Source organism: Mus caroli, unplaced genomic scaffold (assembly GCF_978045245.1).
Source record: "Mus caroli unplaced genomic scaffold, Mus_caroli_1 scaffold_18, whole genome shotgun sequence".
In the NCBI taxonomy this organism is placed as follows: domain Eukaryota; kingdom Metazoa; phylum Chordata; class Mammalia; order Rodentia; family Muridae; genus Mus; species Mus caroli.
The window spans coordinates 66,478,001-66,495,205 of record NW_028227273.1 but is presented as its reverse complement, the minus strand read 5'-3'; the positions used below and the strand labels follow the sequence as shown (position 1 = coordinate 66,495,205).

The 17,205-nt window shown below is 52.3% G+C and overlaps 1 protein-coding gene across 1 annotated transcript in view; it reads right to left on the bottom strand.

Annotated features, from left to right (window-relative positions):
* Nucleotides 1-13,307: 13,307 nt before the first annotated feature.
* The window catches only part of Grm4 (glutamate metabotropic receptor 4), an 84,482-nt gene continuing 80,584 nt past the window's right edge, over nt 13,308-17,205 (bottom strand). Inside the window, exon 11 of the mRNA XM_021186115.3 lies at nt 13,308-14,152. Within this exon, the coding sequence (XP_021041774.1) occupies nt 14,103-14,152 (50 nt within the window). The 3' untranslated portion in view covers nt 13,308-14,102. The remainder of the gene's footprint in view (nt 14,153-17,205) is intronic.

The window sequence follows — 17,205 nt, the reverse complement described above, 5'->3', positions numbered from 1 at the left end:
TCCCAAGCTGAGAAAATTGGGGGGGAAGGGTGACAAGAGTCTCAGTCTTGGCTGTTGGCATCTGACCCAACATAGTTTAGGGCACAAGTAACCAAGGTCAGAAAGCAAAAAGGGGTAGAGAAAAATACCAGGCCACTGGAAGAAAGGACAGAGTGATGGCAAGGACAGTTTAAAGTCAGCAGGTATGGTGGCTCACACTGTCATCCCCTGGCTCAGGAGGGGGCAGGCAAGAGAATCATGGGAGTTTGAGGTGAGGGCTGCATAATGAACTCTAGACTAGCTTGGGCTATTTGGCAAGACGCTGTCCCCCCCCCCCAAAAAAAAAATCCAAAAGGAAAAGAAAGGATTGGGGGTGGGGCGGAGCACAGTGACATGGCTCAGTAAAGATCAGCCTGATAATGTCTGTGATTTCCATCCCAGGTCCCCCACGGTAGAAGGAGGGAGCCAGGTCCTGAATGCTACCCTCTGACCCCCACATCTGGGTTACTGCTTGAGTAGGCCCATCCACCACAACCACAAAATAAATAAGAAGGATTTAAATGTTTTAAATGTTAGTTATGGTAGTGCATGTCTAAATTTCCATCAGTCAGGCTTGGGCAACAGAGGGAGATTCAGTCTCAAACGGGGAAGGGAAGGAAAGAGGAGAGAGGGCTCTACTGTCCTCCCAGACCGGAAGAGTAAGTATTGATAGGATGTCAGTTTTCACCAAAATGATCTGTAGCCTGGTGAGGGATGCACTCCTGTGACCCCAGGACTCTGGGAGCTGAGGCAGGTGGATGGCTGCAAGTTCCAGGGCAGCCAAGACTAAGTAATAAGACCCGTGCCACAAAAACTTAACCAGGAGAATAAAACATCTGGAGAGTTTCCATCAGCAGAACCCAGTGTCTACAGGGCAGCCTGTTTGACATCAGGAGCTGTGTGGGAAACTGCGTAGCATGGAGACCAGGACCAGGCTGCCCAATCAAACCCTCCTGAATGTGGAAAAGGCCACAGGAAGTTGAGACAACCACAGAAAGGCCAGCAAGATGGCTGGGCCTGCAGTGCCCTGGGTTCTATCCCCTGCATACCACAGAAACCCACACAGAGGTGTGGGCATCAAAAGAAAAAAAAATTCAGAAGTTCTAAATCATCCTTAGCTAATGCAGAAATAGTTTAGGGCCAGCCTGGGATACCTGAGAGCCTGTCAACAAACCAACAGATCCCTCAGCATGTATTCATTTCCTGTTTCTTGGATAACCCCCGACCCTTTAACACCCTATTGTCCAGCCCCTCTTACCCCAGCTTCTTTCCGACTCTATGCCACGGGCCGGCACTCCCATGATTGACGATCCCAGGTACATCTGTCAGCTGCAATGGCTGAGGGTGCTCAACCTGGGACCACAGTAACAAGTTGTATAGAGCAGGGTCTGGAGTCCTGCAGTGGCCTCTCTTTTCACAAGGGAGCAGCTGCTGGAACCCCCACGTTGGGAATCTGCAGACACCGAGGCAAACCTGTCTCCCAGCACTCAGAGTAGGGGGCTCCCAATACTGAGATGTAGGGAAGCCGCTTGCACTGGCTTGCACGGAGGAGGTTCAGGCAAAGCTCCCAGAGAAGCCAAGGCTCAAGTATGGATCTCTGCCTATCCAAACGGGGCCTCCCAACCTCACCTGCAAGGAGGTATCAGCATTTTGGTTATAGTGCACAGTCACAAAGATGTTGCCCTGAGGATTCGAACCCTGACCCTACTGCCCCTCTCAATACAATTGCCAAGTATATGCACCTGCTGAGCATGCGCGGAGCTGCATAGAGTCGATAGATCTTAAGCCACACAACGAACGACACACCTAAACTTGGGAGCCTTGAGGTTCATGGGCGCTTGGAAGAGTATTCACGTGAACTGTAGATGAGCCAAGCCACGCTGTGGACGAGAGTCACTCTGTGAGCAGGGAGTGGGGTCCTTCCAGGTTTGAACCATGCCCAGTGAGGTCTGCTGTGGGCTTGGGCTAGCGGCATCGCAGTCTCCATAGCTACGTGCAAGGGCGGTGGGAGCATCTGCGGATTGATCCGGCTCAGTCAGATTCAATCGCGAGCGAAAATGGATTTTTTAATGCGTCTATTAGCTGCTTTGAAAACGCAAATTGAGTTCAAGAAAAGACAGACGCCGCCATCAGAAAACAATTTGGCGTCCGTCAAAAGGCGCAGTGGGCCAGGGCGTCCAGCTTGGGCAACACACCCACCGCAAGCCTGAGAGCACCTTGGGCGGGGTCAAGGAGGGTCAATAGGCCACACTGCGGAGTTGTGGATGGCTCTGCTACAGAAATGTGCAAATTTCCCACCCAGAAGAAAGCGGGCTCCTGGGACAGGACTATTCTGGAAGGCGTCCCGGAGTTGGCAATGCCTGAACACCTTTGAGAAATAGCCCCCATCTCCGCTCCAAAGTGGAGATGCAGAAGAATTTAGTCCGTGGAGTGCAGTCAGGCCTGGTGACGCATCACCCCGTGTTTGGGACACCTGTTGCCTGGGGCCAACCAGACGCTGCAAAGGCTAGACTCTCCAGTCCATATTTTGAGATCCCCTTCTGGAGGAGCTGACTGTCGGCCTTGAGGAGAAGGCGGCCTCTGCAGCTGTCCAGGGAGGCTGAGGCTAGCCTAGCCTCTACAGGGGTGAGGTCAGATGACAGCCTTCCCTCCATTGTCTCTGTCTGTAGCCTTCTTTGCATATGCAAATGAGCTCATCCTCCCGCAATTACACAGTAATCAGGAGCAAATTACCTTCTTGCTGTTTACTTTCAACGTCCTTAATTAATCCGGTTATTAGACGATTAATGGAGCTTGTTTGGTGAGAAACTCGTAGCAAAAATGGAGAACAGGGCGGTGCGGTGTGTGTGTAGCTGGTCTTAGCTATTTTTGTGGGTTCTTTCTCCCACCTTTCTCCCCCCTCCCAGTTTCACACCCCACCCCCCCATCACTAGATAGGAGAGGAGGGATGTGGGGGGAGAGAGCCTGGAATCTAATTTATTTTCTCTTGTTTCTTCTTTGACCATGACTACTAACAAACCACAACCAACCCTCCTCCCCTCACACACACACCCTGAACACCACCAACCCTGCCTCTTGGGGCTCCAGCATTTATTTACCCTCTGAAAAGTTCCCAGAATTCTAAATGTCACACAATTGCAGAAACTATCTGCAGCTGGCAAAACCAGGCCTCTGTTAGAGCACGAGGCAAATCACTGTCATCTGCCTCGAACAGTCCGGAGCTGCCCCATACCCCACTCCTGGGATTAAAATGAAAGCACATTCTTATAATAGGTCTGTGGTTCTGAAAGAAACCAAAATTCCAAAATTGTCACTAAGGAGTGTGTATGTGTGTGAGTGTGTGTGTGACTATGTGAATGTGTGTGGGCGCTCAAGGGGTGTGGGAGTGTGTGTATGTGTGTGGGTGCTTATGGGAGTGTGTGTGTGTGTGTGTGTGTGTGTGTGAGAGAGAGAGAGAGAGAGAGAGAGAGAGAGAGAGAGAGAGAGAGAGAGAGGCTGAATGTGAGTGTGTGCTCCTGGGAGTGTATGACTCTGTGTGTGTGTGTGTGTGTGTGTGACTATATGAATGTGTGTGGGTGCTCGTGGGAGTGTGAGATTGTGTGTGTATGTGTGTGTGAATGTGTGTGGGTGCTCATGGGAGTGTGTGTGTGTGTGTGTGTGTGTGTGTGTGTGTGTGTATTGGGGACAAGAGATGCTGTCCATACCCAGAAGTAAAGGATTGCCTTGGGTTTTCTGTTTCTCTGTTCCCTTCTCCACCTCCCCATCCCCTGCCCCCACCCCTGCCCCATGCACCACTCCCTTCCAATCCCTACAGCTTTTTCCCTTATCCTCTCCTTGGAGCCTTTGAGGGTCAGGCAGGCAGCCCCACCATCCTTCAGAGTCCCTGACCAGCAGAGGCTTCAAGAGACCTAAGGTCCTGGAGCTTGAACTCAGGCTTCCTCTGTCCTCCAGAGCCTACTCTGGTACCCAGAGCGGCACAGCAGTGTTTCTTCTCTGCACGTGGGGACTGTGTCCTGTGTGCACTGACTTGAGAAGCCAAGGATGAACTTAAACCCTTTTCTTAAACCCTTTCCTTTGAGGTGTGACCTGCTGCCTGGTTTGTCTGACTCCCCAACAGTCCCCTTCCCCCACCCCACCGCTAAGTGCTTTTAAGATACTCTTCTTGGGGGCCTGTGAGATGGCTCAATGGCTAAGAGGTGTTTGCTGCTAAGTCTAACAATCTGAGTTCAATCCCTGGGATTCATAGTGAAGGAAGAGAATCGACTCCACTAGTTGTCCTCTGACTTCTACATACACACTGTAGGGCATGTGTGTACATGTGAACTGTGAGAGAGAGAGGGGGGAAGAGGGGGAGGGGGAGAAGGAGAAGGAAGGAGGGAGAGAGAGAGCGAGCATCTTCTTGGGGGGTCTATAGTTCACAGTAATAATTTTTGCTCTGGGTTTCTTTTATTTACTGTAAGAATCTCTCTGCCTCCTTAGTGTTCATATCACCATCATCATCATCACTGAGAAATTCCTTATCACTCTACATCATTAAACATCTTGGTATCTCTTGGTGTCTCCTTGGCACTCCTCATTCTCTGACCCCATACTTCTCCCTAGCTTCTAGCTCTCTGTGTATGCTCTGTTACAGCTAATGACTTCTTCAGATCTATTTTCCAGTCCACCAGCTGTCTCTTTGGCTGTATCTAATATGCAGTTTAACTCTTTGGCTGGGCTTTCAGTTTCAGCATTATCATATTTGTTTCTGAGTCTCTTGGTTCCTTTTCAGATTTGTCTAGCATGATAATTTACCTTTATCCAACTGGGTGGGCTTTGGAATTACCTAGAAGACCCATCTCTGAGTTTAGCTGTGACAGCACTTCTGGAGACGTTTAACTGAGAAGACCCCCTGTGAATGTGCGCAGCACCACCCCATGGGCCGGGTTCTGAATAGATACAGACAGAAAAGAAGAGAGTGGAGTAAGCAGCAACATTTCTGCCACTTCTCCCTGATGGGGGTGCAGTGTGACAGGTCACCCACACCCCCTCCACCTCTGGGGTGCCATGTGACCAGCCGCCCCACACTTCCTCTTCCATGACCTCTCCACCTGAACTCTAAGGCAGAAAAAAAAATCTCCTCTTTCCATAAATTGCTTTGGTCAGTGTGGTGCTTAGAATGAGAATGCCCCCCGGTTGGAAGGCTTGGTTCCAGCTGATTTGGGAAGGATTAGGAGGTGTGGCCTTGTTGGAGGATATGTATCTCTGAGGGTGGACTTTGAGGTTTCAAAATCCCATACCAAGTCCAGTCTCTCTCGGACTCTCTCAGCATCACCCCACCTCCTCCCCTGCCACCCACCTCGACCTCTCTCTGTCTCTCTCTCTCTCTGGTGCTGCTACTGCCTGGGAGTCAGGATGTGAAGCTCTCAGCTGCTCCAGCACCCGTGCCTGGCTGCTTCCTGTCATGATGGTCAGGGACTAACCCTCTAATACTGTAAGCAAGTTCCCAATGAAATGCTTTCTTCATAAGACTTGCCTTGGTCAAGGTGTCTCTTCACAGCAGTAGAGCAGCGACTCAAACAGCTGCTTATATTATCAGAGCAATAAGAAAAGTAATTCACGCACCCAACCATCCTCATAGCAGACTTATTTGTGCTTTAAATGTGGCATTTTAAGTAAATACGCACATAATTTGGACGTGGAAATAAACCTTCTTTTAAAAAAAAATTTTAAAGTATTTCATTATTTTATGTGTATGGATATTTTAGCTGCACATGTATCTGTACACCACATGTGTGCCTAGTACCCTCTGAGGCCAGATACCATGGAACTGGAGTTGTGGATGGTTGTGAGCTGTCATGTGGCTGCTGGGAATTGATCTTAGGTCTTCTGGAAGAGCTGCCCGTGCTCTTAACCAGCTCCAGCTCTCCAGCACCTATTCCTTCTTTTTTAAAAAGATTTTTTAAAACATTTATTTGATATTTATTCATATGTGTGTGCATGTGTATAACTGCAGGGCTACCTGGGGAAGTCAGAAGAGGGCCTTGTTACCTGCCGGCCCTGGGAACTGAACTCAGGTCCTCTGCAAGAGCAGTCTGGGCTCTTACCTACCAAGCTGTCACTCTAGCCTCTTGGTTCCAGTTTTTTGAGATATGTCTCATGTAGGTAAGGCTGGTCTCAAACTCACTACCTAGGAGAGAATGGCCTCGAACCCCTGAATTTGAACACATGTTCTATCTGTAACAAGGGACTAGATTACTCTTCTGAAATAACTAAATAGTAGGAACATAAAATGCATGAAGCTACAGTTCCCGAGACTGTAAGAGGCTCACACCAGGCAGCCTGCGATGGGACAAAGCTGCAGAGCTTACAGTGGTCCCATGGAGAACTCGGGGGAACTCCAGGCCACAGTGAGACCAAAGGCTGGGGGAGGGAGCACTAGGTAAGGATCCAGAGAGGGGCTAGGGGAATGGAAAGAAGCTGAGCCCCGAAAGATGAGGACACTACCTGGAGCTCCCATGGGCCCCCAGAGACTGCCCCAGCACATGGACACAGTGGACAACAAACAGACCTGGCCTCCCTGCCTGCTGCCCAGGACCCTGGGCAGACTGCTGCTCCCAGCATCTTCTGGAGCTGACTTGAAAGAATCTGGCTGTTTCCAAGTAACCGCGCATACCCATAAAGTCAGGTGACTTCTTTGTAGACAAAAATACCTGGTACCGTAGGAGGCCATCCGCCGTGTCTGGATCTGGGGTCAAGTCTGGCGTCAGGAGACAAAGGCGGGGAAGGTTTGACAGTGATGAGAGAGAGAGCAGCCAGGAGCGACCTGACAGCAGAGGTAGCCAACAATAGCCCAACGGTCTGATCATCACACACGTGTGCTCAAAAAGGTCAGAGATGAATCTGTAACTAGAGCCATGGAGGACATTAAAGGGACCCACTAAGCTCCGGAGTGGGGACGCTCCTACGCTGAAGCTATTAACGTGCCAGGTGTGATCCGCAGCAGACCGGGGAGCCAAAGTTAACACAAATGACCCTGACGACAACAGCAGAAACCACAAAGGAACCAGTTGTGGTGATATGTGTCTGAGAATGAGGAGTTGGAGGTCCAGCCTGAACTACACAGTAGTAGTCCAGCCTGGGCTAAATGATACTGTGTTTGAGAGACAGGCAGACAGACAGACAGGAAGATGGGAAATAGGAGGTAGACAGACAGACTAAACATAGAAGGATAGACAAAAAAAATCAAGAAGAGGAAGCTATCAGGATTGCTCTGAGGTAAAGTTCTTGCTGCCAACCGTAAGCACAAGTTGTCTGCTCATTTTCAAAAGCACATTCCCCCAAATAAACAAAGTCATAAAAAGAAAAGATTTTTTAAAAGAATAAAGAAACCCCATGGCATGGGGGACAATCATCGTCTGCGGATGTGACAGAAGTCTCTAGAACGGAGGATGTGAGAGACGCCACTAAAACATATTTGAAGAGATAACGGCCCCAGACTTTCCAAGTATAATGGCAGCAGTAAAGCCCAAGAGACTGGGCTGGCAAGATGACTCATGAGGTAAAGGAGCTGCACCCCGAGTCTGGTCCCCAGAACCACATAAAGGAGGATGGAGAAACAGCTCCACAGAGTTGTCACCTCACCTCCACACATGTGCCTGTGCACACAAGAAATGTGCAAAGTGTCTAAGAAACCCAGCAAGCACAAACAACATGAAGAACGCTGCCCCATGGCATATTACCAAACTGTTCAGAACTAGAGGGGAGCACCACGCTAGAAGGGAGCACCACACTAGAGGAGGGGAGCACCACACTAGAGGAGGGGTGCACCACACTAGAGGAGGGGAGCACCACACTAGAGGAGGGGAGCACCACACTAGAGGAGGGGAGCACCACACTAGAGGAGGGGAGCACTACACTAGAAGAGGGGAGCACCACACTAGAGGAGGGGAGCATCACACTAGAGGAGGGGAGCATCACACTAGAGGAACACCACACTAGAAGAGGGGAGCACTGTCCTAGAGAGAAGAACTTCACTACAGGAGGGGAGCACCACACTAGAGGAGGGGAGTACCACAATAGAGGAACACCACCAGTGGTGAGGAACACGGGACAGATGACACAGAGGAGGGATAAGGATGGCAGCAGAGGGGGTGCTCCTTGGAAACACTGCCATTCACAACTCAGGAGCTCTGTACAGAGTGAAGTAAAGGATAGCAGAGGGGCTGCTGAGATGGCTCATCAGGTAAAGGGGCTTGCCACTAAGCTAAAGGACCTAGGTTCACTCCCCAGAACCCACATGGTGGGAGGAGCAACTCCCACAAGTTGTCCGTAGACCCTCACACATATGCTATGGCACATGTACAACCACGGTAGATGAATGAATGCAAAAAGGAAATTAAAACTTAGAAAACAAAATCTGGGAGCCTCCCTTCTCACTCCTGTGTGTGATGGACAGTGGATGGGCTTGGCGGCCTGGTCCAGCTCAGCCTTCAAGTTCTCTGTCTTCTTCCACCACGACAGGCAAAGCATCACCCTGGGCAGATCTCCTCTGGGCCTTCTTCCACCCCCTTCCGTGACTCCCTCCCTCGCACTAAAAAGGCTTCAGCCAATCCACCAAAGCTGGAGGAGAAGAGAATGGTCTCATTTGTATGTTCAGCCTCTCCCCTGCCCCTTATTAGGGGCACAGTTACCATAGTAACTGCTCCCCCCAAACCTCTTCCGTCTCTTTCTCCCCTTTTCACAGGGTAGGATCTCTGTCTGCTTACTCAGCTTTGAGCTCAGAGCTCACCTCCTCATCTTAAGGGGGAAGAAACTGGACCAGAAAAGGAAGGCAGTTTGTCCAAGGACACCCAGCAGTCAGTAGCAGAGCCTTAGCTGGAATTCCGGACTCCTCATTCCCAGTGCATGCTGGGAAGAAGCTGGGCGCTAGTGCTGCTGGTCCACACTTTCCCCAGATCCCCCACCCCCACCCCTGAGGAACCCTGAGGAGGGGGGGGACATCCCTGGAAAGCCCTTTGAAAGCATAAGCTGTTTCCCGCCCCTCACCATCATGGCTGCTGTCTGCATGCTGGACTCCAGCACAGTTGCCAGATGCTCAGAGTGATTCAGGTGAATGGGGGGCACCTGAGACTTTGTTTGGGGCTGGGGGCTGGGAGCATCTGGTTCCAGGCATTCCCATCAGGAAGGGACATTTACCTCCCCCTCACACACATACACACACACACACACACCACACACCACACACACACACACACACACACACAGAGCACTAATTAATGATGGAAAGATGTTGCTCTGGCAAGCCCAGAAAGCAGCCAGCCGACTCCTTCCTGGGAGCAGAGTTTCATTTAACTTTTTATTATGGAAAATTTCCAGCATCTGCAGAAGATGCAGGGGCTCCCTCGTGCCTGCTCCCAACTTAGGAATCATCCCTTCGGACACAGTTTCTGCTCTCCCCTGGGTGGGCCATCAGGCAGGGCTAGAGGGAGTTCCCAGAGATGCTGAGGGGAAGTGGCCCCCAGAAGGCAGGGAGGCTCTGGCTAAGGAAGCCTGGCCCGGGTTCCTGCCCTGGCCCCGCCTCTCTTTGTTTCCTTTTCCCCTGCTTTCCCCCCTTCACTTGCAATAAAAACATAATTATGGCTTTGTAAGGGGGAAAAAAGGCAAATTATGGTGACATGCTTTAATTATGTGCCAGCAATGGCGGGCTGAATTCCACGGGCAGGGCCTCAGAGGTTACCTAAAAATAAAGCAAGAAGGCTCATTAGATGCTAATTGCTACCCTTGCCAAATGAAGTGAGATCCTGGCTCGCGTGTGCTGTTCAGCACGGAGAGCTGTCTGGGGAACAGGCCTGGTGATGCTCTGGGCCCAGAGCTGAGGCTTGGGGCATGGCCAGGGTACTACAGAGAGGCTGACAGAAGCCAGGGAGCCTGAGACTACCCGGGCGCTCAGTGGACATCTGGGCTCTGAGACCCTCATGAGACTATAAAGGGGTCCAGGTCCTTCAGATTCCTTCCTTGGGGCTCCACAGCTCCTTGGTGGTCCTGAGGGCAGACGTAGTTCAGGGGCAGCTGGCACAGTGCTAATTGGGGTCTGCATTCCAAAGCTGGCTTCAGCAGGTCCTGAAAGGGAGGGGGGAGGTGTCACTAGTATGTCCATGTCACCTGGCAGCTCTTGGCCCTGGCCCAGGCAGGAGCAACTGTCTTGTCTGTGAACCATAGGCAAGCTTGTAGGGGGGCACTGCTGGTTCCTCTTTGCTTTGCCGACCCCAGGGCCAGGTCCGTGACTGGCCCGAGTGCCTCAGCCATCCCTGGGCTGTTCTGAGAGCCACTTAGCCTCCCCAGGCTAGTGCAGGTCTGTGGCCTGAGAGTGCCTTAGGCTGTGTCATATAAGCAAGGATGGAGAGGATGCTAGGGTAGATTTACCCATTTAACCTCCTCAAAATTGAGACCCCAGGAGAATAGTCCAGCCCTACAGGGATTCCATCGTCCTGTCCTACTGAAATATAAAAGCCTGGGTGTCTCCAGCACCTATCTGCGTGACTCAGTGTCCCTTATGAACTAGGGAATGGGGTGTAGACTAGACTTGTCCATGTGGCTAGGGGGTGTAGACCTATCCGTGTGGCTAGGGGTTACAGACCCGTCTGTATGGCAGAGAGCGGGGGAAAGGGCAGTACAGACCTGTCCCTGTGGCTAGGGGGTGTAGATCTGTCCGTGTGGTGGGGGTTGGGGGGGTACAGACCTGAACAATGTGGCTGGAGCGGGGAGGGGTACAGACCTGTCTGTATGGCAGAGAGCAGGGGGAAGGGCAATACAGTCCTGTCCCTGTGGCTAGGGGGTGTAAATCTATCCGTGTGGTGGGGGTTGGGGGGGTACAGACCTGTCTGTATGGCTGGGAGAGCATACACACCTGTTTTCTAGCTACCCCAGAAGCTGGGGCAGCAGAATCAAAAAGTTCAATGTAGAGAAAGACTGTCTGAGAACAGAAAATAAAAACAAGAGGGAGACTGGAGGTAAGCTCGGTGGGTAGAGGGCACGCCTAGTGTGTAAGCGGCCCAAGATACCAGTCCCCATACAGCAATAGGAAATTATCATAAAATTCAATTTATAACATAGGATGGGAGCTGCCAGCTGGCCCAGGAAGAGCCTCCCTCACCTCCAAGTGGCTCACACCGGCGCTCTAGCCACTCCTGTCTTCCAGCAGTGCGTATGGACCCTTCTCTACTTTCCCATGTTGCAGGCAGCCCTGACTTTCGGGTTACTCATACCAGCCTTGGGCCCACAGGCCCCCACTTTTCAGTACCCACATTCTGGTTCAGGGATTCAGACCCACCCAGCTCAAGGCTTCCTACTTAACAATCTGTGACTATCACCTTCCCACAGGAATCAATGTTTCAGGGTTAGTGTGGCTTTCTGAGGGCTCCCTGGCAGCTGGGTTTTCTCAGCTCTCACATAGGGGAAGGAAGGCTGGGGACTGACCTCAGCCGCTCCAGAGTGATTCCAAACTAGATCATAAATGATGTCACCATGCACAGTGGGAATGGGCTGCCAAGCGTGGCATTATAGCTCTGGGCCAGGCCTTCTCCCTGGGAAGCCTCGAGCCTCAGAGCTGAGGAGGGGCAAGGCTGGGTGCTGCAGGAATCCCCCAGAGGAAAGGGGGGGTGCTGCGGGAATCCCCCTGAGGGTGCCTTTCTCCTCTGAAGTTAATCCTTCACCCCATATACCTATTCACCTGGAAGCTTCCAGAAGTCTGTGATCTGGTACTCTGGCTTTGCCTGAGTGAGCCTACTTGTAGCACAGGCCTGGCCAAAACCTAATCTGAGCAGTTGTGGGACCATCCCACCAGGCAGCCAGTCCTCTTCTCCCTTCCTCACACATCCTGGGTACCACTCAGTGGTGAAACCTGGTGATGCGAAGGGCTGAGCAGAGCTGGCCCCCAGGAGTAAGGGCTGGCTCAGGGGGCTCAGGGGACCTCAACACCTGATACCACCCAGTGATGTCATCTGCATCCCTGCCCAGGGCCCCTCTGTCCCTTTGGCTATGATGCCCACAGCCCTGTCATTAACTGTTGGGTGGAAGAATTGGGGGAGGGACAGTGCCAAGAACCAGGGTCAGATCCCATTGCCAGCTCCTGGCAGAGCCCAACCTCTTAGCCATGCCCCCTGCCTACCTCCCAACCTGTCAAGGGAGCCAGCTAGTAGCAAAACACACTTGCATGCCTGCCACACACACTTGTCACTGGCTAGGACAGATGCATATGAGGTAGCGAGGCACCTGAGCACACAAAAGAGGAGACATGTGGGAAGCCACATGTGCCGTTGCAGGGTGGCGCTGGCTTTCGCTGGCCACCACGCATACATAGGCAGTAAAGTTCTTTTGCCAAGATGAGGTTTTGAGAATTAACCAAAGTTAACCAATCAGATGAGAGACAAGTTAACCAATCAGATGAGAGAGAAGTTAACCAATCAGATGAGAGAGAAGTTAACCAATCAGATGTAGGCATGCAAATGAGGTGAAAAGCATAACCCAAGCACAACCAATCCGGGTGTGAGACACGCCTCTCCTAGGCCTATATAAGCAGCACCAGTTCTGGGCTTGGGGTCTCTTCGCCTCTGCAATCAAGCTCTCCCAATAAATGTGTGCAGAAAGATCCTGTTGCAGCATCGTTCTTGCTGGTGAGTAGGGTGCGCAAGAGAGACAGACACACAGACCACAAGGAGTCATACCCCTACAGTGCCATGTGCCAACACATGGGTCCCAGGCACCCTAGCACCTGAAGATAGGAAATCAGGACTGGACTGGGGACCCTGGTATCCTGAGCCAAATTCTGCAAGAGACGCCCTTGCCTGGAGAGGTGCAGGTTTCTTTAAAGATTTTTAAATTTTGTGTGTGTGTGTGTGTGTGTATAGGTGTGTGCCCAGGTTAGCCCAGAGAGAGCAGGTGATCCCCTGGATCTATGCTGATGTGGATGCTGGGACCCAAACTTGGGTCTTCTGTAAGATATATTTAACCACCACTCCATCTCTCCAACCCCCTGAGGCACTGCAACACTCTGCAGTGTCCTGCTCACTTCGTTTGAGATGCCGGCAGTCCAAGTCTAAAGCCCTCACAGAGCCCCGCTCCCAGCAGCCTTCTGGAGTTCACAGTCCTTCTGCCCCTGCTGACCTCTGGCCACCAGCGGTGGCTAAGCACGGGGCCCGCAGTGGACACGCAGGCCGGGTGCAAAACCATGTGTTTATCTTTATTAGAAATGTTCTCGGTATAAAAACAGTCATGCTACACATCAGAGACCATCACCAAACACCCAGGCACTGAACTCCGTGTCGTTGGCAGGAAGGGCAAGGCGGACAGGCGGGCAGGACACATGGCAGACGGGTAGGGTGGGCGAGCAGGCTGCAGGCCACAGGGACACACAGGCCACCAGGAGGACGCAGCACTTCGAGCACTTTGACACACTCAAGATTAGTTTTGTTTGGGCTTTTTTGGGGGGTTGACCCCCCCTTTTTTCTCTTTTGTGATGTGAAAGAGTTGGTAGATGAAGCAAAGAGGGGGAGAGGCTGGAAGGAAATGAGGTCGAGTGGTGCAGAAGAGAAAATGACAGTGGTTGGGTTGGGGCAACTCAGGGAGCAGCGGGGAGGGAGCAGGGCAGATGGTGGGGAAGGGCGGGAGCAGAAAGAAAAATACGGGAGTAGAGAGCCCAAACAGACAACACATGCAGAGCAGACAGAAGAGAAACGCAAAGACAGGGTGGGGACCAACTGGGTCACCAACAAGACAGACGGAGGCAGAAGGAGGGAGAAAAAGCCAGGACTGGGCTCTTGAGACCGAGCCCCTGTGCTTTGGAGTAGGACACAACATCGGTCTGGAAGGAAGGCCTGTGTGGCGCAACCTGGAGCTGCCCCAGCCACTCAGCCTCCTCCGGTTGCCCACCACGGCTCACCCAGCAGTGATGGCTGGGGATTCTACTGTCCTCAGCACCAAGCCACATTCGTGGATGCCCACGAAGCAGGCAGACATCAGCAGGGCCCTCGGGAATGGCCCTGGCCGGATGCACCATCCTCAGAGGTTGTGGCTCTTCAGCCTGCTTGGCTTTGTCCGCAGCCCGGCTAGATTGCATGGTTGGTGTAAGTGACGTAGGTCTGTTTGGTGGCCAGTGCTGGGGAGAGACCAGAAGATTTGGGGAGTCAGCACTACCTCTTCCAGGGCCTTTTCCCCCCAGAGGTGCTGCCCAGCACAGAACTCCATTAGGGCCCCCAACCCAGGGTACCCCTAACTGGGTACAGGGCCCACCTTTCCAAAGCTGCCTCTCTCAAGGTCCCCAGACCCCACGTCCCACACAGAATTCCCCACACCACATCTTTGTTCCTATGAACCATTACCTGGAGCATCCCTCTTCCTCACAGTGTTACCTAGATGCAACCCCCCATCTTTAAGCACCTCCCCTATAGAAGCCTTGTCACCTCCTAAATCTATCCATGCCTTAAATAGTTCTTTGGATGTATGATACAATCATAGGCTCTCAAAGCAACCTCCAAGGGAAATCTTTCAGAGGTTCAACCCCTGATATTTTGAAAGAGAACCCGCTCAGCATGTTAGAATAGTGGCCTGGAGGAGGAGACTGGGACTGAGAGGAAACAGTGTCACAGAGGGGCCTTGGTTGGCAAGCAGCTGAGACACACAGTGGGCTTACACATGGGAAACACAAGTCCCTGGTCCCAGAGATGCCCATCCTGTCCATTCCTGCTTACCTGCCCATCCCCCTCTGTCCGGAGGCCTCCATCTGACCAGTCTTTCTCTGCTCTGGTCACTCTGGCTGTCACTCGTGTCCCCCAGCCCAGCTAAGACTGATGAAGCACATCTGGGGTCTTCCCATTTCCTGGCCACAGAGCCATCAAGGACCCTTCCCTAGGGGCCCAGCCAGGTGACAGCATCAGCTCCCATAGGCAATGTGAGCCCCCCCTACCTACCAGAGTTCAGACCTGTCCTGCAGCCCAGTGGGTTGCCCCAGCTGTCAGTGACCTGGGACTAGAGGCGTGAGGACGCTTGCCACACCCTTGGTTCTGCCCTGCCTTGACAGGTTTTGAGGTCTCCCTCAGTGGCAGTGACAGGGAGCCTGGGGCAGGGGTAGAAAGAGACTGGGTTGGGAGAAATGCCATCTCCATCTGGAACTGCCTCGTTTCCCTTGGGAGTCTTTCTGCTCTGAAGAGGAGGCACACCCATTGGGTTGGGCCAGGGACGTATGACCTAGAAGAGAGGAGGTGGGGCCGGGCAGCATGGAGGGCCACAGACTACCTCCCTGACTCTGTCCCTGTTACACTGGGCACATGGCTGCCAAGTTAAGAACAATGCTTCCCAGCCTCTCTTGCAGCTGAGCAGGCTCTATGGTAAATCTTGTTAATTAAATCCAAGGGAGGGATGGTGGCCTAGTTAGGGTCAGTTATCAACCTGGAGTCATTGGAAGGAGTCTCAGTTGGGGGATTAGCCAGATCAGATTGGCCTGTGGTCACATCTGTGAGGAATTGTCTTAATAAGTGATTTGGAAGGGCTCAGCCCACTGCAGGCTCTGCCATCTTCATGCAGGTGCGTCTGAGATATATAGAAAAGCTAACTAAGCAAGGGCCAGAGAACAAGGTAGTGAGGAGCCATCCTCTGTGGCGTCTGCTTCAAGCTCCTGCCTTCTATTCCCGCTTTAGCTCAATGATGGGCTATATAACCTTTAAGATGAAGTAAACACCTCCCCCAGGGGCCCCAAGGTGCATCTATCATAACAATAGAAAGCAAAGTAGGGGAGATGCTGAACAACTTCTGCCACAGTCTGAGTAAGGCAGCTGTTTCCCTTGTGCATCTGCAGACACTGGAGATAGCCAGTCTCCATCCCTAGGGAACCAAAGGAGCAACAAGATGGAAAGAACCTGGGCCCATACATCATTCCTGTCCACCTGTGCATCTATTACCTTCCTTGACATTAGAGAGAGACAAGCCTCCATCTGATTTGAGCCTCTTGGCTTCCTTCTGGGACCAGGGCTCAGGTCAACTAAAGAAATAACTTTCTCCTGGCCAGTGGAGAGGGTGGGCAAGGGACATTATGTGGTAATGAGCTCCCTGTCCACAGAAGTATTCAAGGCAAAGCTGGGTGTGATAGAAGGAAAAGTGCCCTAACATTCAGGGAAGGATAGAAACAGTGGTATCTATCTCTGCATCTCTCCAGGAAGCCTGGTAACCAAAAGGATGGTGGGATGAAGCCACAGAACCAGGAGGCATCCTGGGCCTGCGGTGGACTGGTTGAACTCAGAAGAGGTGGGACACAGGATGGCAGGTGTGCTGGATGAGACACATTCTAGTAGGTGTGAGCCTCCTTCTTCCTGGGTGACCTTGGATGGCTCCCTCCTTTCCCTACTGGGCCCTCAGTCTCCCTATTATAGCTAGAACAGGCAAGTGAGGTGAGGTGGCCCTTTGTGCCTAGACTTCTTTTCCCAAAGAACTGCCAAAACTTCCAACACCTCCACCAGCTAAACCCCAGTGTCCCAGCAGAGCTACTGCCAATGGCAGTCCAAGCTGCCACAAACCAGTTCCCCAGACTCCGTCATCCCTGTGTAAACCAGTGAGAACTGTTTCCCAGCTGCCAGACCCTCCCTAAACCTCAGCAGCCAACTCCCTGCAGGAAAACATCAGCCCGAGCCCTGCTGCATCAGGAGCTACAAGGGGACAAGAAAGAAGCACGTGGGTCCTGTGCAGGAGCTGCTTGCTCCAGAGCTTGCGAGATGGGAGTCTCGGCCTTCAGCTGCAAGTCAGGGAACCCCCAAGCCTTTTGTCAAAGCCTGTCTCATCATCTGGAAAATGGGCACAGCACACTGATTAGCACAGGGAGAGAATCGGCCAGGCAGGAGGGGGCCTGGGACACAATCTGCACCTCCTTAGCAACTACACACAATCTGCTAACAGAACAAAGGTTCTCCCTCTCTGTAAAACCTGTGACAGCCAACACAGTTCTCCCTCCCTGCAAACCAGTGACAGCCAACACCGTTCTCCCTCCCTGTAAACAGCACAGCAGCTGACGCTTGGTCCAGATTCTGAGAAGCTGGGCAGAAAGGTGCTCCGCTCGCTCTCGCTGTGAGGCCAGGGTGGGACTTGACACCTTTCTCTTTGTGTTCAGGAGGCATGAAGGTGTGGCAGAGCCCTCCCCAGGGGTTCCCAGTCACCAGCCAACCA